Here is a 22,341-nt window from a genome sequence, read left to right as displayed (position 1 = left end):
AGGAAGAAAGGCAGGGATGGTGTCCTGGGAGCCAGGGAGAGAGCAGGGTTGGAGCTTAGTGAAAGGAGGGAGCCAAGAACGGGGGAGGAGGGGCTGCCAGGTGTCGGGGGCATCCAGAGCCTGCAATGGGTGCCTGAGGGTAAGGGGAGTGCCCAGACGGGCCTTCTGGGCTGATGAACTTTCTCTAGAGAAAAAAGCATCTGTGCAATGACCTGGATGAGACCGGAGGCTATTATTCTAAGTGAAGTAACTCAGGAATGGAAAATCAAACATCGTATGTTCTCACTTATGTGTGGGAGCTAAGCTATAAGGACGCAAAGGCATAAGAATGATACAATGGACTTTGGGGACTTGGGGAAAAGAGTGGGAGGGGGGCGAGGGATAAAAGACAGCAAATAAGGTGCAGTGTGTACTGCTTGGGTGATGGGTGCACCAGGATCTCACAAATCACCACTAAAGAACTTACTCATGTAACTAAATACCACCTGTACCCCAATAACTTATGGAAAAAATAAAATAAAATGGAAAAAAGTGCATCTGTGGGTGTGTATTTCAGATGGGAGCTAGTGCTGCACCTTCACTACAGAGTCCTGTGGATCTCTACCATTCCACACCTCCAGAGTGCTATAAAGCCTAGTTTCTGTAAAAAGCATCACTACCTGTCACAAAGAGGAAAGTGAGGGTGCTTTGCTTTACACAGTAGCTGTAAACCAGTAGGAAGTGGGTGTGGAAAAGTCAGGCTCTGTCTGAAAGCCTGAGTTCTAGCCCAGGGGGCCTGACTAAGAATTGGTGCTGGAGACTCTCCTCTCCAGCTCCTGGCTGGGAGGCTGACTAAGGAGTGGGACTGGGGATTCTCTTCTCCTCCTCGGCTCCTGCTGGGCAAAAGTTTTTGTGTGTGCCACGGTTGTTGGCAGAACAACAGCCCCAAAGATGTCCCCATACCTCTTGTGCGTTTTCTTTAGATAAAGAGTGAGATCACTGGCATAGTAGATAAGGCTGCACATGGCCAGACCCCTGCTGGCTTCTCCAGAATGATCTCTGCCTGTCTTCTTCCCTTTAATCCCCTCAAAGGCTGGGCTTCCTTCCACCCTGGAGCTTCTGAGCCTGTGAGACCCTCCCACCTCTTCTCCTCTGGATCTCAGCTCAGTGTCCTTCCCAGCCCCGCCCTGGAAGCCAGTGCACTTGCCAGGGCACTGCAGTTCCATCACAGGCCTGCGTGGGGCATCCTCTGTGAGAGCGCCTGTGCCCATGGATGTAATTTACATACTCATCGAGAAATTAACATCAATTCTTCATAGCAGGTCAAGTGCAAGGAGACCACTATTCTCCAATCTTTCTACAAAAAGGTGGTGTCTATTTTCCTACCCCCTGTGTCTAGGCCAGCACTGGGACGTGGTTTTGCAACAGAATAGGGCACAAGTGACAGTTTCCTCTTGCTTCCACTCTGCATGATTTCCCTTACTCTGACACCCTGCCATCATAGCCATGAAATTTAAAATAACACACGCACGTCAGATTATAAAAGTCCTGCATACTTCCCGAAAAAAGATAGTGATTAGTGAAGATCCCCATTGCTGAGGACTTCTACGAGCAGCAGAGAGAGAGACTTCCGTAAATACCTGTTAACTGCACAAAGAGCGCTCCATGGACACCTGTCAACTGCACAGAGAGCTCCATGGACACCTGTCAACTGCACAGAGAGCTCCATGGACACCTGTCAACTGCACAGAGAGCTCCATGGACACCTGTCAACTGCACAGAGAGACTTCTGTAAATACCTGTCAACTGCACAGAGAGAGCTCCATGGACACCCGTCAACTGCACAGAGTGTTCCATGGACACCCGTCAATTGCACAGAGAGCGCTCCATGGATACCCATCAACTGCACAGAGTGTTCCATGGACACCCGTCAACTGCACAGAGAGAGCTCCATGGACACCCATCAACTGCAGACAGTGCTCCAAGGACACCGTCAACTGCACAGAGAGTGTTCCATGGACACCTGTCAACGGCACAGAGAGCTCCATGGACACTTGTCAATGGCACAGAGAGCTCCATGGACACTTGTCAATGGCACAGAGAGCTCCATGGACACTTGTCAATGGCACAGAGAGCTCCATGGACACTTGTCAATGGCACAGAGAGCTCCATGGATACTTGTCAATGGCACAGAGAGCTCCATGGACACTTGTCAATGGCACAGAGAGCTCCATGGACACTTGTCAATGGCACAGAGAGATCCATGGACACTTGTCAATGGCACAGAGAGCTCCATGGACACTTGTCAATGGCACAGAGAGCTCCATGGATACTTGTCAATGGCACAGAGAGCTCCATGGATACTTGTCAATGGCACAGAGAGCTCCATGGATACTTGTCAATGGCACAGAGAGCTCCATGGACACTTGTCAATGGCACAGAGAGCTCCATGGATACTTGTCACCTCTGCTCAGCTGTGCTAAGTACCATGCCATGCACAATGGCCACCCTGACCTGTTGAACTTTCAGGATGGCTCCACCAGGTCCTTGATGGCTCTGCCCCTAGGGCTGCTCCCTGGGCTTCTGCGGATGGACCTGCTCATCCTAAGGAGAGAGAAGCAGGAGGCCACAGCAGCCCTCACTGTCCCCCACACGAAGGGCCTTGGAGCAGGCAATCTCACATCATTGAGTTGTCAGGTTCTCAAAGTAATTCTCAGAGGGGTCACCATGACCTTTGTTGAAGGGAAATTGAACCTCCAGCAGGTGCCAGCCCCGCAGACTGAGACCCAAGTGGGCAAAATGAATGGCCACACAGAGCTCAGAGCCCAGCCAAGGGCCCCAGACACCAGGCTAGTCTGCACTCCCTGGGGGGACACACGCCCAAGCTGGGGAGTGAGCAAGGCAAAGGGGAGGATCCCAGCCCCAGGCCTCCTGCCACGGAGGGGCTCAGCTGAGGAGGGAGCCAGCAAAACACTGAATTGACTTTTAGAAGTTTGAGCATCACAGGGGAAGGATATTCTGACCTCTGAATCCCAACAGTGTTTATGACTCAGACTGAGTGGCTGTTCACTAGCTACAAATAAACAGAAAAGTCTAGTGCTACGTGGGTTCCACCAGAAGCAGGGGCTGCAGAGGGCTGTTGGAAAACAAAATGAAACAGCTTTGAGGATCAGACCACAGGTCAGTGGCTGTGCTGGTACAACATGCCAGGGGCATACCCACCGGGCAGATGCTGGTGCTGCTGACCACGGCCTTCCTCTGTGGATGTGATTTGGCTTTCCTCACGGTGCATGCAGGAGGTGCTCAATAAATGCTCTTGAATGACTATATGGTCCCTGTCAATGTGGAGCTGGGCCCCTCTAGTGAACTCAGGTCCTGGTAAAATGTCTCCTGCTTCCTCCCCTCTGCGCTTTCTCTATCAGCCAGGGGCCCACAGCTCCAAGAATGGAGTCCAGCAGCACCATCCCCACTCCCCAGCTCCTACCAATTTCTCTTCTCTGCCTCAGTCTCCCACATTATGATCCAACTGTGTACCACCGCTCTGCCCCACAATTCACAAGGTAAAGCTTTGACCCACAATGTAGCTGCGTTTGTGGGTAGGACCTGTAAGGAGGTGACTAAGGTTAAAGGAGGTCGCAAGAGCGGGGCCCGATCTAATGGAACTGGTGTCGTTGTAGAGGAAACAGAGGCCAGAGCACTCATCCCCCACTCTCTCCAACCAGCACATAGAGGAACTGCCCTGTAAGGACACAGAGAGACCTCACTGGAAACAGACTCCGCCAACACCTCGTTCTTGGACTTTCAGCCTCGAGAATGGTAAGAAAATAAACGTCTGTTGTTTCAGGCATCCACTCTGTGGTATCCTGTTCTGGCAGCTGGAGCTGACTCTGACACTCCCTGCAGACCCCATTCCCTCCTGCCTGGGCCAGGCCTGGGCCTCCTCATGGCCCCTCCCTGTCTTTCCTCTGGAGCCCACCCTCTCACCCTCAGAAAGTCCTGGGGCTCTTTCCAAGGCCTGAATCATGACAGCATCAGGTCTGTGCTCCAGAAAGATCAGTTCAGCTGCAGGAGATCCTGCACCGCTTCCCACCAATGGCAGCAAGAGCAGCCAAGATTGAATGAGCCCGTGCTGTATGCCAGGCCCAGAGGCAGCCTTGAATGCGTTTTCCAAGTCATCTCCCGGCAGCCCTATGAGGTAGGTGCTAGGATTTAGTTTTCCTCTTTTGCAGATGACAATGTCCCACAGTGTGGCCCAAGGCCACATAGCCAGGAGGTGAGTGACTTGGGACAACCCTCAGAGGCTTCACACTTTGGCATCTTTTAAATTCCAGCTTTCTTTACAGGGTGAATAAAGGTCTGTCTCCCTGGCCAGTCCCTAGGTCTCACACTGGCCTCTGTAACAACCATGCTACCCGTGCACCTCTCGCGTCTCACCTCCACACCCAGGCTCAAGCTGTCCCTATGTGGAAAGCCTTTACCTTGATGCCCAGGACTCCTCATTTTAAAGCTTTGGTTCTCCATCCTGGCAGCTCTTGAGAGTCACCTGGTGTTTGGGTCAGGGCTCTCCAGAGACAGAGAAGCAATGGGACAGACACTCACCACACACACACATACATATGCGTACATACATATGTATGTACATACACATTCTATATATATACACACATATATATGTGCATATGTGTATTAAGAAATTTATTTTAAGGAATTGACTCATGCGATTGTGGGGGCTGTAAAGTCCTGGATTTGGAGGGCAGGTCAGTGGCTGGAGCGGATGCCACAGTCTTGAGGCAAGATTTCCTCTTCTCTGGGAAACTCCGATTTATTCTCAATCCTTTGACTGACTGGAGAGGGCCACTCAAAGCCCCTTAAAGTCACCAACTACAGGTGACAACCACATCTACAAAATACCTTCACAGCAACACGCAGACTAGCATTTCAATAACTGGGAGGAACAGCCCAGCCAGGAGGACACACAAGATTGACCTTCACCTTTGCAGAGCCTTCAAAGTGCAGAGGCCCAGGCCCCAGGGAGACCGATGCAGTTCCTACCAATGCTTTTAAAAGCACACGGCTGGCCCAGAACGGCTGCTTTCGGATGCACAAATCACAGAGTATTCTTTGCCTGTGTCCACCTGGTGCTCATCCCCTAATCTTGAAATCACCTCCTGGGGGTCCCGCCTCCCCCTTGCTGCAGGCACCTGCAGGCTGGGGCCCTGGTTTATATCACTGTGTCCACAGCACCCAGGGCGGTGCCTGGCACCTATGACGTGCTCACGCATTGGACGAACAGTGGGCTACAGTCATGGTCTGTAGAGCTGGAAAGCCTCGAATTCAAAATGGGCAAGTTTCATCCCCTCTCTTTGCCTCGTTTTCCTCAACTGTTAACAACAACAACAAAAAATGGAGCACTAATAGCTGTCTCATCGCCTTGTCAAGGGACTTAGGCAATACAATGCATGAAAAGTGCTTATCAAGGTACTTGCTGGGAAGTAACAGCTCAAAAAAAAAAAGAGGGGGGCAGGCCTGTTTCCGCTGATTGTCACTGGGGCTGTGCATTCCCACTCTGAGAGCTCTGCTGCTTGGTGCTCAGCCAGAATCACCCAGGGCCAGACCTGCCTCTGCAGCAAGAAGCCCGCCAGGTCGCCCTGAGACCAGGTTCTCCGAAGCATCCTGCATCCTGGCGAGCATCTCCAGCGCCACCTGGTGTCTGTGCAGGGAGTGGCTGGGTTTCCACAGCCTTTCAAATCTCTAGCCCGAACTTGCAAGAAAAGGCAGGGGTTGCCTGCTGTTCTGTGAAGTCACCATGGAGACGACTGGGGGAGGGGGGAGTCCTCACTCGCTGCAGGTGGCTCTTCACTTTACAGAAGGATACACTGCACGAAGTCTTTCAAGTACATCCTCTCCACACTTAAAATGGCATTCAAATAACACGTTAGCATTCACTTTGTACAAGTATGTCTGCTGGGAAAGGATCCTGGAGCCTGCAAAGAGGACTTTCTTTACACGTAGACAATATCAGGGACTCCCGAGTGTCGCCTCTCTCCGTGTAACGTTCTCCATGTCATCAAATGCCCGTGTCACCACATTCTTGGCGTCACACATTTGTCTTAGGATTTTGATATGGTTTGGCTGTGTCCCCACCCAAATCTCCTCTTGAATTGTAGCTCCCATAATTCCCAAGTGTTGTGGGAGGGACCCACTGGGAGATCATTGAACCATGGGGGTGGTTTCCCCCATACTGCTCTCGTGGTAGTGAATAAGTCTCATGAGATCTGGTGGTTTTATGAGGGGAAACTCCTTTTGCTTGTTTCTCATCCTCTCTTGCCTGCCACCATGTGAGACATGCCTTTCACTTTCCACCATGATTGTGAGGCCTCCCCAGGCATGTGGAACTGTGAGTCCATTAAACCTCTTTTTCTCTCTGGGTGCGGTGGCTCATGCCTGTAATCTCAGCACTTTGAGAGGCCGAGGTGGGTGGATCACCTGAGGTCAGGAGTTCGAGACCAGCCTGGCCAACATGGTGACACCCTGCCTCTACTAAAAATACAAAAATTAGCCGGGTGTGGTGGTGTGCACCTGTTTTTCCTGGCTACTTGGGAGGCTGAGGCAGGAGAATTGCTTGAACCCAGGAGATGGAGGTTGCAGTGAGCCAAGATCGCGCCACAGCACTCCAGCCTGAGCAACAGAGCAAGGCTCAGTCTTGGGGGAGGGGGCGCAATGAAAAAACCACCTCTTTTTCCTTATAAATTACCCAGTCTCAGGTATGTTCTTATCAGGATTGTGAAAATGGACTAATATAGATTTCACCTCCCGACCCAGCCCTCTTTTGCATTGTTGAGTTTATGGTGAACATCAGCTTTTAAGGTCAGTCATGAGCTACTATAGGGTTGGAGACTGTGTCTAGTTTCTCCTTAGAATCCTGAGGCCTAGATTGGGACATACAGTACTTGTTGAATACATAGCACGGGCGTTTCTTAAGAAGCTTTAAAAAAAAATCTATAAAGCCGGGAAATCCCACACGTCTCTTTACTCCTGTAAGCCTAGCTGGCTGGAATTGACTCATGGGATTGTGGGGGCTAGGATTTACTTTCCACTCCTGCACCAGCACTAGAACCCCCGCTGTGCTTGCTGAAATGTACTTCCTAGCACCTCACTCCTAGGACACAGTGGGGCAGGCTGTGCTAGAACATATTAATATGTACATAGGCACTCTCCCGGGTCACCGTTTATTACTATCTTGCATGTATATTTTATAAAGTATGCAGTATATTAGTATGGTACCTCTAATGTATAGTTTATAAATAAATAACGTACAAATATTGGACTTTTTTTCTTGTGCTCCTGGGACACACCCTCAGAAAACCTTGGCGGCAGGGCTACCATGTGAGCGCCATGCGCACCACACAGACCAGGCACTCCATGAGCCTTGTCTTATCCACCCCCCAGGACAACCTGACGAGAGGGTCAGTGACATCACCTGTGAGCTACCGACAGGCAGCCAGGGCCCGGATGTGCCACCACCTGCCCACGGTCCCCCCAGTGGGCACAGTGATCTGAGGCTGGGCACCGTGGGTTACCCAACCTGGTCTGGGACAGGTGACTCATAGCAGGTGCCATCGAGAGGCCTTCTTGAGGCTTGTTTCTCCTGACCAACCCAAAGGTCCCCACCAGCCTGTCCTGGCACGTAGACCCCAGCGATTAATTCTCCTTGCCCTTGTTCCTGGCTAAGCAGGCAAGCAAAACCACACCCAGTTACACAAACACATCAGCTGCACATCCGGATGGAGAACAGATGTACCTATGCAGCGGCAGGGACATCAACACTCTGACGAGTTGGCCAAGGAATGAGGAATAGCACAAATCAGGTACGGAACATTGACAAACTGGGAGCCAAACTTTGCTTCATGCCTGTGAGGCGATATTTTCATGAGCGGTGGATGCCCAGTTCTTCCCTGTTCCTGCTCGCTCGTCAACCACAGTGATGATGACAGTGCTGATTACCATGGCAACCAGAACGCTTACTGAGCACAACAAGACAAAGCTATACTTCGGTGACCACCCCTGTTTACCTTCATAAGAACTTTGTTGTCACCCCCATTTACAAGGGGTATGACTGAAGCACAGAGAGATTGAGAAATTTTCCCAATGTCACAGAGCTAGAAACATGTCGAGGCAAGTGGGGTGGTCAAACCCTGCAGCGTCTCTCTATGCAGTAAGCCCCAGAGACGGGGGCCCACCTGACTGCACAGACATTCCCAATGCCAGGGACCAAATGTTTGTGTCCCTCAAAATTCCTATGTTGAAGCCTAACCCCGATGTGATGGTATATGGGGGTTGGGTCTTGAAGGTGACTAGGTCATTAGGTGGAACCCTCATCAAGGGGATCGGTGCCCTTAGAAAAGGGACCCCAGAGAGCTCTGTGGCCCCTTCTGCCATGTGAGGACACATAGAAGGCACCATCTATGAGAAAGTGAGGCCTCTCCAGACCCCACGTGTCAGAACCTTGATCTCGGACTTCCCTGTCTCTGGAACTTTGAGGAATGAATTTCTGTTGTTTATAAGACACCCAGTCTAGAGATTTTGTTATGACAGCTCAAAGGGACAAAGACTCCAGCATGGATGAAGTGGAGGGCCTGCTCCCTCCTTACATGGGCTCAGCTGAGAACAGTGGTGAGTCCCAGCCCGCAGCCTTGCTGTCATGAACACCTGGGAGAAGCTGTCTGCAGGAGGAGCAGCACAGGCAGCTGGGGGCTCTGGAGAAGTCAGCTTTCTTGCATCAGCAAGTTCTTCCCTTGCAGTCCTGATTCCCACAGCAGCCCCTCAGTCCCTTGCTCCCCCTCATCACGTGTTCCTACTGGGCCCAGAGCCGGGACACTGTGACAAACCAGACAGGTGTGGTCATGACTCTTGGGTTCAGCACAGAGAAAAAACAAAACACAAACATCTTTTTCTCGACAGGTTTTAAAACTTAAATCTTGGGGCAGTGACAAACAAAGACTGTTTCTCATAAAATTCACTTTTGATGACTGGAGAATGTGCGCAAGACCCTGCTCACCCACCGCTGACCAGGCACACCCACGAAGGCACCCCTCACACGAGCCTGTGTGCGGGCACATGGGCATGTGGGCATGTTTGCAGGGGGTGTGCCTACCTCTGACAGGGCCTCCACCATTTCCAAAAATTAAATTCTGATGCAGATGCATTCTCCATTCTGATAGAGAATTGAAGTGCACAAAAATGATTGATAACAAAAATTTTCTTTTTCACATGGGGTAAGACGATGTCTGCCAAGGCTCCATCAACAGGAGAAAGAGAGGGAGAGAGGGAGAGAGGGAGATGGAGAGGGAGAGAGAATAAATGGATAAATAAATGAATAAAATAGTAGTTGTTGTGATTAATAATTGATGTATTTACTGCCTGGTGCTTTTCTGCTTCCACACCATGGAGATCTGAAAATAACGTAGCAGGCGAGATGGTGGGAATGGGGTTTGAACTCAGCACACTGCAGACAGAAGCAAATAACAACCACCTTTCACCATTGTCTGCACCAGGCAAAGCAAAACACTCTTACAGGCCTTTCCTACTGTGAGTAATTTTCCCCCAAAAAAGCAACATTTATAGACTTTCTCTATGACCAATATTGAATTTTCCAACAGCATTTTATCTCAGAGATTTATCACTTCTGGAGCACTGGGGACACAGCTGAGAATGTGACAAAAGCAAAGCACTGCTTTCTGCACTTGATTTCAGGGCTTCAGGGACCCTAGACTGTGTATCCTGGGACCAGCACACAGAAACCTCAATTTGCAAATGGCTGGAGGCTGTACCCCGGACATACCTGCCAGTCTGTGCAACGGGCCCAGCCCTCAACGAGGACTTTCTCAGGGTCAGACAGGAACCCTGACCTTGACCCACAAAAGGCCCATGGAGGAAAGGGGGCCTCACCCAGGGTTTGCAGATGACACCCCACGTAACACGTCATACAGTGCACCACAGCGTTGGGCCTGGGCCATGCTCACGATAGCAGTTTCCAGGATGAGTTTCTACAATGAGTGCTACCTCCCCGCCTCTCAGACCCCAGCTCAAACTCCACGTTCACTTGTGGACACCAGGTTTCAAGCACAAATAACAAGAGGCTCAGGTCTGAGCCACGCCCTGGGAGAAACAGTACAGGGATGAGGGCTCCCTGGACCTGGCACCTGTTAGTACTTTACAGGCACTGGCTCCTCTAATCCCCCATTGGTCCACTCTGGCTCATTCATTTAACTGATACTTATTTTGCACTTAGCACTCATGAGCTGTGCACACAGTAAGAACTACAGAGATGAAGGCTTGGTCCCTCGGAGCCCACGTGCTGGCAGAGAGGCTGTATGGGCAAAGCCAGTGGTATTGGGGTCAGGGACGCTGCCACAGGGAAAATAAGGTTGGGTGAGAAGAAGGGGCCATGTGTTGCCATACAGCGGCCAGGTGGCTTCCTGCACAGGGGGATGTTTTAAACACGGTGGAGCCATGCACACCTCCAGGGGCAGCAAGAGTCTCAGGGGCTGTGGTTGGGGTGTGAGGACTATCAAGGAGGCCCATGGGCTGGGTCCAAGGGAGAGGCGAGCCGGGGGAGGGAGGCAGGCCACATGGGGTGGGGCCGCAGGCACTAGGGAGGATGTAGCATTCAGTGCTTCAGGGAGCCACTGGAGGGATATCAGCAAGAGGTGACATTATCCAACTTCCATGGGACCCTGGTCCTGTGGCCACCTGTGTGGAGAATGAACTGGAAATGGGGCAATGGTGGCACAGAGAGACTGCCTGGAGGCCAAGTCCAGGTAGGAGAGCACAGCGAACCACTGCCGGAGAAGAGGGGGTTGGCTGGACCCCAGAACTGCTCGAAGGGGAGCAGAGAAGACTTCAAGGTCATCTGCACATCAGCACAAAGCCAAAAGCTTCGCAGGAGGCTTAGATGTATTGACCGAAATGAGGGAGAGTCCCAGGCCGGGGCACAGATGGGAACCGAAATCTGGAGATGTAAGCTGTGCGATGCGCACCAGCCCCCACGTGGAGGCACAGGGTCTACAGGGACACCCTAGAGCTCAGGGGCCAGCCATCAGCTGGAGGGACACACCAGAGATTCATCAGGGTCACAGATGTGTCTAAAACCACACATCCAGCAGGTGCTCACTGACTCTTAGAACCAGGTATGTGGGATGATGGGCACATCATAGGGCACAGATACCAGCATGATCGCCCACACAGACAAAATTAGACAGTCAACAATAAGTAATTGATGGGTAGCAGAGAGAGAATAGAGAATGATAAGAATTAGTGTGAATCTGCAACTGTGTCCCAGCCAGGAAGGAAGGTTCAGTGTTGTCATAGGAGCCAACAATGAGGGACTTTGATCTGACAACAAGGAAATGGGGCAGGGACAGGGGAGGGACCTGCCCAGGGCCAAGTCCAAGTTTCACAGCACATTCTGTTGGAGGCCATGGACTGGCCCAGCCAGAGAAATCCCGGGGATGGACGGGGATTTGTGGGTCAAAGGCCAGAGCCTAGCTTTGGCTCAATGAGAAGAGGAACGAGTTAACCAAGAGGAGTGGAATCAGGGGGTTGAAAGGGCGTTCTCTAAAAGATGTGTCCAAGTCCAAATCCCCAGAATCTGTGAAAGTGACCTTATTTGGAAAGTGGATCTTTGCAGAAGTAATTAAGTTAATCTCTAGATGAGGAGATCATCCAGGATTATCCAGACGGGCCCTGCCTGCAATGACTACAATCCTTATACGAAGGGGAGAGGAAGGAGGGAGGAGGAGGCAGTCATGTGCCCAAGGAGGCAAGGCTGGGAGTTTCAGGCCAAGGAACACAGGAACCACCAGAAACCGGAAGAGAATGGCTCCCGCTTGGAGCACTCGCAGGGAGCACAACCCTACCTACACTTCGATTTTGGATTTCTAGCTCCCAGAACTGCAAGAGAGAAAATTTTGTGGTCAGAAGCCACCTAGCAGGTGATAAGGTGTTACGACAGCCACAAGAGGCCAACACAGCTGGCCATGACCAGGCCGCTTTGGCTGAGCAGGAGGCGTCCCTGTGCACAGCACTCAGAGGAGGAGGGTGCTGGGCAGGAGGGACAGAGGCGGGAGCCAAAGGTGCTGCTAGATGTGCTTTGATGCCAGTTCCAGTGCAGAAACTCTGCGTCTCGACCGTGCTGCCAAAAAGTGTTTTAAGGGCACATCCGGGCCAGGCCTGAGGCTCCCGAGAGGTGAAACACAGATTCCCATCCTCTTCCGTGTTTAAATAAAATGACTGCATTATACCTTTAATCCTTTAATGCCAGGCATGAGGACACTGCATCTGGATGGCCTAATGATGCCCTGAAGGAAAGTCAAGCTGCGAGAGCCTTTGGGGCCAGGAGCTCTCCCCACCATGTGGATGGTGAGGACAGGAAGAAGTACTCTCTGAGGTGCACCCGGCTTGAGCCAGGCCCTGTGCCAAGGGCTGATGTGGATTAATCCACTCATCCTCAGAGAGGGTCTAGTACAGAGCAGAAAGCTGGAGCTGGCAGCCTGGGTTCATGTCTCAGCCTGGCACCAATGAGCTTCATGGCCATGGCCAGTTACATGGCCTCCCCATGCCTCAGTTTACACATCTGTAAAAGAAGGATTATGATGTCATCAGCCTCATGGGGCTCCTGTCTTGTCATAACCTTAGACCAGCATCCCAGACACAAGAAGCACCCGGTAAAGGGCCCTGGCTGTTGACATTGTCAATGTCAAGAGGAAGCAGTTCCAATCTCCCTCTCACCAATGAAAGCATTGTGTCCTGGAGTGGACAAGGGCCTTATGGAAGGGCACCCCCAAACCAGGAGCACAGACTATGCCAGTGATTCTCAACTGGGGGTGATTCTGCCCCCAGGGACATCTGGCCAAGTCTAGAGATGTTTTAGTTTGTCTCCACTGGGAGCATCCAGTGTGGAGAGGTCAGGGATGCTGCAGAATATCCTACTGTGTCCAGGACAGCCCCCTGCCAAGCAGAGAATCGCCTGGCCCCATGCCACTAGTGCTGAGGGACCCTGCTCTAGCCCTTGACCATCCCAACACCAGCTCTTCTCCAAAGTGCACCCACATAGCACCCTTCTCCCTTGACCATCCCAACACCAGTTCTTCTCCCAAGTGCACCCACATAGCACTCTTCTGCTGGAGGTTCGCAGGTGTTTAAGGGCAAGGATTCCAGGGTCTAATGGGTTTGGGGAACACCACAGGCTCCAGCCTCTTCAAAGACATTGGTGCCCTCAGGCCAGTGACCAGTCCCAAGTTTCTGCCACAAAGACACTGGTCCCACGGTGGAAATCAGCCTCCTCCAAACACAGGGGTAACAGCACCCCCCCACCCTTTCATGTTTTGCAGCCACATATTCAGAGTTGCTTCCTCGGACCTTCGGAAAGGTCCAAGGAACCTTCGGAAGGAACCTTCGGAAAGGCTCCGAAGCAGCAGGAAAGGGGAGGCTATGGAGCCCTGGGCTGCCGGTCTGTCCACCCATCACAGTACCAACTGCATGCTTCAGCACCAGCCAGGGTCAGCACTGACATCTGCTGTCCTTTCCCGCTCCCCACAGGAAGACATGGCCGGAGTTCTGCCCACGCCCACAACAGTCACCATGAAATGCTTCCAGAAAGAACAGCAATGAACACTTCCTGATTCTTCCCTTGCAGGCCAAACACCACGGCCACCCTGGACCCTCCTGGAAGTGACCAGAGGGCCCCGCACAGCCGGTACCAGCTGGGAGGGAAACCCCCTCAGCGCTTCCTCCTCCTAGCCTGAGCCGCCTCCTCCCTTCATTGCAGGGTGGTCTGCAGGCCTCTATCGTCCCGAGCCCCGGAATCCTCAAGGGTAGGATGGAGCAATTACTCTGACCCCGAGAACGCACCATGAAGACAAACACGGAGCTGGCTTCCCAGGACCCTGTGAGCACCTGCTCCCAAACAAGCATCCGCTGCCTGTCCCATTCACACCACTTCTGAGACGGCCATTTGGGATCAGTGGAGCAATCTCTCTCCCTCCCTCTCCCTCCGCTTCCATCTCATCTTGCTTTATTTTTTTTCTATAACTTCTAAACACCGAGCATCTGTACACCACCTGTATACTGTTCGCCACACCATCCTCAGGGGTGGCGTTCTCAAAGTCACTTGCTACACTACTTTCATGTTTTTGTTTTTTTTTTCCACGTATACATAAAAACTAATATGCAACTCTCAAAACAACTTTGCCGGGGTATTTTCTAATTCCTTGCTCCAAGCCTGGCTGTGCACCCCCATCCCAGCTTGTTTCAGGAGAGGTTCATTTCCAGAGGACACAACCTCCTCCTGTTTCTCCCCAGGTGCAGCCCCTCGACCTGTTCCTCCCCCAGGCATGAGCTCTGTCCCCGACCCCCTGGTGACAGGAGACCTCTGGCCGAGATCCCCACACTTAATGGGCCATCCTTTCCTCACCAGAAATAATGGAGTCGTTCAGCGCCTCCTCGTCCTGATACAAAAGCAAGTCGTCCTTGAGTTCAGAATTCATGATCAGGTTCTCCTTGTTCTCCTCAGATTCCTTAGCGGCAGTTCGCTTGTTCTCCAAGGCCCCGTCAAAGCTCCAAGCCTCCTCCCTCTCCTTGCCCCGCTCCACGCTGGACGTTCTCGACAGACGGACATCCACCCGCTTCTTTGGAGACCCTTTACTTTCCCTTCCTTGAAAACTAAATCAGAAAGATGGTTCAGGTTACAGGTTGCCCCCTTCACCCAGAAATCCAGCACAATTGACTTCGGAGCTTATAATTAATATCACAGAGGCAGCACCAAAATGCATGCAGCCTCTTGGCTTTTATCCTGGACGCACCAGAAGGAGCATGAGGCTTTGAGTTCAAGGCAAATGGCTGTTTACAACATGCTGTTTTGAAAAGCTCAGAACATGCAAGTTATAAAACCTGCCAAAACATAGGGCAATCAATGTTCAGGGAGAGGACGTCACAAAAACTGAGGAGGACATTTTGTTAGTCTAATACTCCTCCAAACCATCCTGTCTCCCGTTACCTATTTTACCTCTAACGATTCATTATTTCTTACACAGATGTAGCCGCTAGTCTTTCACAGTCCATGAGACACATGTGATCCAAAATAAGAGTAAGCTGCAGGCACAGGTTGCCTTACACTCTTGCCCAGTGAAAACAATGAAGCCCTCAGCGTCCTGGGACAAAGTGGAACAGCCACTTCTCTCTAAGTCATTCTCTCCTGCCAAGCTCTCAACCCCACCCTGGGTCCTGAGGGGCTCACGCAGGGGACTTTGTGACCAGGTTCCCACAGTGCACATTCACTGTGCAACCCCTCCCAGAATGTGGGAACCAAGGTCAGCTATGTAATTTGCAGAGCGAGGTGCAAAATGAAAATGTGGGTTCCTTGTTTAGAAGTTATCAGGAATTTCAAGACGGGGACTGTAGAACGGGAGACCCAGCCAGGGCCCTGGGCACAGCACGAGCTGCACAGCCTGAGGCTGGCCAGGCGGGCATTCTGGCGGCAGAGGTCTCCCTCATGGGGCAGGGCCTCACCTGTCCTGGCGGTGCTTTGTGGCCAGTGCCCTGTGCAGCTCCTCAATGACGCGGCTTGGGGGAAGAGGCCGGTGGACTGTGGTGAGATGCGGAGACCCCGTGGGTGTGGAGAGCTGGCCCCGGAGGGGAGGGTCGGCACTCTTCATGCCGGAGGCTTGGAAAAGTGCAGCTTGGCCTGGGGTGTGGGAGGAAGCAGCAAGAACATTAGTCTTCAGGAGCTGGGACCAAGGGTCTTGCTGAGACTGGAGACCGTGAGCGGAGAGGACGCTCCCCTGAACCTCCGGGAGGCAGCCCCAACTAATGCCAAGATGCTGGACCAGGATCCCTGCTCCCAAAGCTGGAGGCTAGGGTGCATCTCTGTCCAGTTCTGCTCCATCTGTAGGGCACACCCTGCTAGGGGCTGAGCCCTGCAGACACCAGCACCGGCATCCTCCCTGCAGGGAGTCCGGCTTAGAAAAGCCTCCTTCCTGCTTCTCTGCTACGAATTCAGCTTCCTGAAGCTGCTTCTTGTTCTTGGGAAACCCGGAAGAAACTATGCAGCCACTCTTCAGCCTGGACGAACACCATGGTCTGCTCTGCTCTGCTCTCCCCACAGCGTCTGTTGCAGCACCTTGGGCTTGTACTTCCAGCCCTCAGAACAGTAAGGGATATATTTCTGGGCTCCAACCCTCTCCCTGTATCTCTGCCAGGAGCATCACCCCAGAAAGTGAATTGGATTGCTCTCCCATTTTCCTTAGGACATGATTCCAACTCATGGCCCAGTCTCAAGGCCCCTGGGGGTGGCCCCACTCGGCTCCCCAGCTGCATCTGCACCTCACTCTCTTCCCTCCAGCGTGTGAAGATCTCTCTCCTGTCTTTGAAGGCAGCACGCTCCCTCCAATCTGAGTCTTTGCATGGGCTGTTCTTTCTGCCTGAAATGCTTCCCTGCTCCTCTGCTAGAATATCATTTCCTCAGAGAGGCCTTGATCAGATCCCCGTCACCTGCCCCCTGGGACCTGAGCCTGCCCTGACACCTTTCCTCTTACTTGGAGTGAATCACGTTGCCTGGTCTGTTTCTTGCTCCCGGGCAGGCCTGTGTCCACCTTCCTTCCTACAATTTCCCCAGGCCTGGCACTTAAAACACGTGCAATCAACACTTGTTTACATGAAATGACTTTGAAGATGATTCTAAACAGACTCGCTCAATCAAGTCTAAATGAGTGGGACACCCCCTCCTTCCTTCGCGGACGGTCTCCTGCACGTGCTCCAGGCCAGCAGGGGGCTCAGGTGCCCAGAAGAGCAGAGAGCCTGGGCTTTGTCTTCTGCAGAGTTGGCCTCTGGTCTTGATCTGCCACTTCCCAATGTGCAAGACTCCGGGAAAGTCACCGAAGCTCTCAAAGGCTTAGCCTCCCTGCCTGTAAAATGAGGCCATCAGCTCCTTTTCAGGAACCCAGCAGCCGGCACAGGCCCAGCAGCCGGCACAGGCCCAGCAGCTCTTAGGTGTTCAGCATAAACTCTCACTCCAAAAGTATCCTGGCAGGACTGATACAAACACCAGCTCCCCTTAATCCCACCAGGAAAACAACCAGATCTAAACTACCCCATTCCCTAAAAGCCAGAAACAAACTCTTTCGATATAATCCTAGGATGTGGCCAGCATCGATAAAAAGTATTCCTCAAAACCCAAAAAGAAACTGTAAACCTCGTGAAGGATTTTAGTTATTTCACTTTGTCCACAAGCACCTGCTTGGCCAGACAAGGCCAGGCCACAGGGAAACGGCCCTGGCCCTGCCCTAGACTGGTGGAGCCAGACAGAGACCAGGCAGACAGAAAGAGAACAAATGACTGTAGAAGAGAGAAGGAGACAGGAGAGGTAGAGAAAAGGGCTGGGAGAGAGAGAGGAAAGGGGAGGGGGGCAAGAGGGCACCACGCAGATGGGCTGAGAGTACTGGGCTGGTCTGAGGGAGGTGGTGGCTGGTTTGGGAGAGGGAGGTCAGGCAAGGCTTCTCTGCAGAGGGGACCTTTGAGCTGAGACCTGAGAAATGACAAGGATCCAGCCATGCAAGAAGTGGCCAGGCAGGGCAGGGGCTGCAGGGAGACCCATCCCAGCTTCTGCACACTGCGCTGTCCTCTCCCCACTGGCCTCAGCCTCCCCAGGCTGCTCTTGCTCAGGAGAGTGCCCCACTCCTGAGCACAGGCAGGTGACACTCAGCATCCTCCAGCCCCTCTGTCTCTAACCATCACTGCCTCTACTCCTCACCCCAGCCCCATGAGGACGGAATCACTAGCCCTGTTGTACAAATAGGGAAACTGAGGCAGCATGGTTTGCCTGCTCTCGCTCAGCTTGGTGGAGCTGGGATCCCACCCAGGTCTCTGCCCCACTGTCAATCCCAGATGTGACAACCAGCACTGACCCCACGGCCCCCATAGAGCTTTGCCTGGCTCGCCCCACCCAGCCTGTGCAGGGGACCCCTTGTCACTCCCATTTCACAGATGAGGAAGCTGAAGTTCAGAAGCCACCTCAGGGGCAGGCCGCCAGAAGAAGGCGGGAGCTGAGATAAGCACATCGCACCCAGCTCCACTTACACTTGGCAGAGGCTGTGGGACTCCCATCCCTCAGAGCTGAGTGTCACCAACTGGACCAGGTGACAGCAAGGGTAAAGGAGAGGGTAAAGGAGAGGGGTAAAGGAGAGGGTAAAGGAGAGGGGTAAAGGAGAGGGTAAAGGAGAGGGGTAAAGAAGAGGGTAAAGGAGAGGGGTAAAGGAGAGGTCAAAGGGAGAGGGGTAAACATCTCCAGGGACCAGGCAGGTGAAACCCGGGAATGCAAGGGACCTCCTGCAATTTCTCCATGAGGGGAGGGTGGGCACCACAGCACACAGAGAGAACCCGCCCACCTTAATGGGCCTGTGGTGACTCAGAGGGTGATCCAAGATGAAGACTTTTCAAGAAAGTCCAGGAATTTGGCCTATGAACCAGGAAGCAAGCTCTCATCAGAGACACCAAATCTGCCAGCATCTTGGTCTTGGATTTCCAGGCTCCAGAAGAGTGAGGAATAAGTTTCTGTGGTTTATAAGTAACTCAGATGAACCAAGACACCTGCGGTCCTGCCTTGGGTGGAGACTCAGTTGGGCCACAGTCCCTCCTGCAGCAAGGGAAGCCCAGGTAAGGGAACTGTCTTCTTTGCTGCCATCTAGTGTTCACATGCTGAAGCACATGAACCTTTTCCCAAAGGAAAAGGAAAAAGAGGAACTGAGAAAATTAAATCAAAGTCACCAAAATGTAGTCTCTGCAGTAAGAAGCCAGGCCAGGGCCCATAGCTTGGAACCACTCTCCTCCGCCTCCCAGTCTCAATTCAGTCCCCTTGGAAACGCATAAGTGTCAGAGTATTGCAGCTGAGGGCAGTGTGGAAGCCTGAAGTGTCCGCAGACTTGGGACAGAATGCCAGAATTTAGGGCGTGTGGAGTCAGAGTGAAGACCCGTGCCTTCTGAGGCTCGACCTTCCCAAGCTCGGAAGAGGCAGGAAACTCTCTGAGTAACCAAGTTATTGAGGACCAGGAACAAATTATACATTAGCCAGAATAAAATGAGGCGAATGGTGATGAATTGAATGGACTTTCAATGGTTTTAGGTTTCAACGGAGGAAAAAGGGAGCTATTGCAAGGACAATAACAGAATGCAACATAGCCCAGTTTTGCCTCCAACTTTGTACTGTAATTTATATGGCCATATCACACAAAGACTGAATATTTGGATTCATCTACAGAGATGTAGAAAGATGCAGAAAGCAGACAGACAGGGTTCAGGACATGCATGGATTCATTCACCATTCATTCATCCATGCAACCGTCATCTGCACTTGCTGAGTGCCTGCTGTATGCCCTGTACTATGCCTGCACTTGGATTTGATGGTGAACACAAAGGTGTGGCCAGTTCTCAGGGGCTACTGTCTGGGGGGCAGGTGGTTAGAGGCAAACCATACAACAGACAAGGCATGTATGGCTCCTTGGGCAGCCTAAAGCAGCAGAACAACTCTCAGTTTTGGAGACCAGAAGCCTGAAATTGAGAGGCTGGCAGGGTTGGTTCCTTCTGAGGCTGTGAGGGAAATGCCGTCCCAGGCCTCTCTCCCTGGAAAATGCTTGGCGTTCTGTGGATGCATCACTCCCATCCCCGTGTGTCCCGTTCTGCCTCTCACGTGGACGCTGTCGTTAGATTCGGGGCCTACCCTAATCCAGCATGAGCTCAGCTTGATCTTTAACTTACTGACAGTGGAGAGACGCTTATTCCAAACAAGGTCATGTTCTGAGGTTCCAGGTGGATGGGAATTCTGGGAGGACACCATTCAACCCACTAAACAAGGTGGGGCAATGCGGTAAATGCTGGAAGATGGGGCACATGGTGCTACGAGGTCAGGGGTCAGGGCTGGCTCCCCCGAAAGAAAGACAGCTTGAGTTGTGGTCCCAAGCATGCAAAGGCACTGACCAGGCAAAGCAGGAAGGGAGAATGTTCCAGCAGGCAGAACAGCCGGGGCCAAGTCTCAGGGTGGTGGGGTGGAGGGGATGCCCCCTCACTCATCCCTCCACCCACCCAGCAGCACATCTTCCCACATACCAACCCTACTCGGGGAACCACAGGGCACACAGCCCCACATCTATCCCATCCAGAACATCTGCAGTACCAGCTAAAGGGGCCCCCTGTGGGATGCATCTCACCTCCTCTGGTTCTGTGGTGTCTGGCTGAGAATCATCAGTCAGATTGGAATACTTAATTCGTGTTTGGCGTACAAGGAAAATGCCCCACTGAAAGCATTTTCCACCCAAGAGTCACCTCCAGGTTGAGCGTTCACCCCATAAGGGGCAGTAAGGTCCTCAGAAAAGAGCCAGGGGCTGGGACCCCGCCCTCCCGAGCTCATGCCCAGGCTCTGCCTGTCCCAGCAGCTGACACCTCTTCCAAAAGGTGACAGTTCCCTCTTCCATGAAAGCTGGGAAGAAGCACAATGAGGATTAGGTGAGATCGCAGAGGGGAGGGCACCAGCCCCTGGCCACACGTGTGGTAGCAACAAGCTTTGGGCCCAAAACTGGGTTCAAAAGTTTCAATCATTTCCAGGACCTGGGACAAGTTACTGGAGTTTCCTGAGCCTGTTTTGCAACTACAAATGGGGCACCTGGCGCCTACCCAACAAATGGCAATTATTGATGGTGGTTAATCAGAGGTTAGGTGATTGTAACAAAATTGTCAACCTCTGCTTTGTGTCATGTGTGACACTCACAGCCTTCAAAGGCAGCATGCAAGGTTTTACTCTGAAAAGTCATTATCTCTTGATAAGCAGCCTACTTTTTCCCTGAGACCATCAATGTGTCCTGTTTGTACCAGTAAATTCCAGACAAAAAATACCTAAGTTTGCAAAGTAATTATCTCTACTTGCTAGGATTATTCTGCCAGTGTGACAAAAGCTACATAAGTGTCTGACTGTGGGGGCCTCTGTCCAGCTGTGCACCCCTATCTGACCACCAATGTCTGCTGTTTACTCCTGGCTCTGCCTTGCTGGACAGAACTTACTGGAAAGTGAAACAGCAAAACAGAGATCAGCAGAGACAGGGAGGGAGGACGGGGGAGAGATTGACTGAAAGAGACTGAGATTCAGAGAGAAGCACAAAGAGAAAGACAGACACATGAACATCCAGAAAGAACAGAACAGGACGGAAAGGAAAGGAAAAGAAAAAAGAAAAAGAAAAGCCAAGCCAAGCTAAAGCCAAGTCCCGTCCTGGGAACGGGCTGCATCTGTTGCATTCAGGTCCCAGAAGATGCCCCCTTTGACTCCTGCAAAGACATATCCCTGTTTGCTTGAGGGAGACTAGGCAGTCTGCTCCTGACATCCACAGTTTCCTTGGTAAGATCTACTCCTCTGGGCCTGCCCTGAACCCCAGTCACAGAAGCTAATGATGAGAACCAGTCCATAGTGGGTGCCCAATCAAGACTGGCTGAAGGTATGGATGGATGGATGGGTGGATGGATGGACAGATGGATGGATGAGTGAATGGGTGAATAAATAGACAGATGATGGATGGGTGGATGAATGTATGATGGATGGATGGATGGATGGGGCAGAGAAAGGAAAGAGGATGGACAGGATGCATGTGGACCCACCTGTGACATTTTTTGTGGTTTTGGAGCTTGCCTTGGGTGGCGGAGTGGGCAGCAGTGGGGGGCTGGGGAGCTGGCCCACAGATCTCTCCAGAGGTCTGGGAGGACTGTCCAGGGAGTCAGACCCAGCTAAGGCTTGGGAGAGCTCATCGGTGGTGGGCAGGAGGCTGCCAGCATCTGCTTCTTCACCACTGGATGCAGATGGCATCTTGGCTGGTTCAAAGGCAAAGCAGAGAGTTCAAAAACATGTTTCCTCTCACAGCAATGGAAGTAAGAGAGCAAAGCAAGAGGGTTTGGTGGGATGGCATCGTGAAGAGCATACAGAGCAGTCACCTCACACAGGCACTTGACTTCCTGCAAGTTCAACTCTCAATAGAACCATCAGAAGCAGAGAGAGGAGGATGCAGAGAGGGAAGTCATTTCAATAGCATGAGGGATTCCATTCTTTGTTCCACGAGAGGTGCACGCCATAGCTCCCACCTCACCTAGGAGCAGTGTTCACCATGCCAGATTTTGGAGTCAGACACACCCAGGCTCAAGTGGTCTCTGAACTTACTCTTGGACCTTAAGTTACTAAATCTCTCCAAAACTCCATTTACTCAGGCATGGCATTGTGTTACCAACAGCCCCTCACAGGATTGTTTCTCAGTTTAAGCAAGAAGTGGCCATGACACA

General features: G+C 52.1%; 1 protein-coding gene across 10 annotated transcripts in view; it reads right to left on the bottom strand.

Annotated features, from left to right (window-relative positions):
- Positions 1-22,341, bottom strand: part of PHACTR3 (phosphatase and actin regulator 3) — a 271,324-nt gene that overhangs the window by 60,551 nt on the left and 188,432 nt on the right. For 5 of the 10 annotated variants that reach the window (XM_005569489.3, XM_065523361.1, XM_045363243.2 and 2 more), the window contains exons 5-7: positions 21,670-21,879; positions 15,547-15,721; positions 14,453-14,700 (exon numbers count right to left, since the gene is read on the bottom strand). In XM_005569489.3, coding sequence (XP_005569546.1) covers positions 14,453-14,700; positions 15,547-15,721; positions 21,670-21,879 — 633 coding nt within the window. The remainder of the gene's footprint in view (positions 1-14,452; positions 14,701-15,546; positions 15,722-21,669; positions 21,880-22,341) is intronic. The other 5 variants (XM_074005622.1, XM_074005623.1, XM_015457663.3 and 2 more) reach the window with 1 other exon arrangement.

Source organism: Macaca fascicularis, chromosome 10 (assembly GCF_037993035.2).
Source record: "Macaca fascicularis isolate 582-1 chromosome 10, T2T-MFA8v1.1".
Classification (NCBI taxonomy): domain Eukaryota; kingdom Metazoa; phylum Chordata; class Mammalia; order Primates; family Cercopithecidae; genus Macaca; species Macaca fascicularis.
Note: the sequence above shows the minus strand (reverse complement) of the source record. Positions and strands in the feature narration are given on the sequence as shown.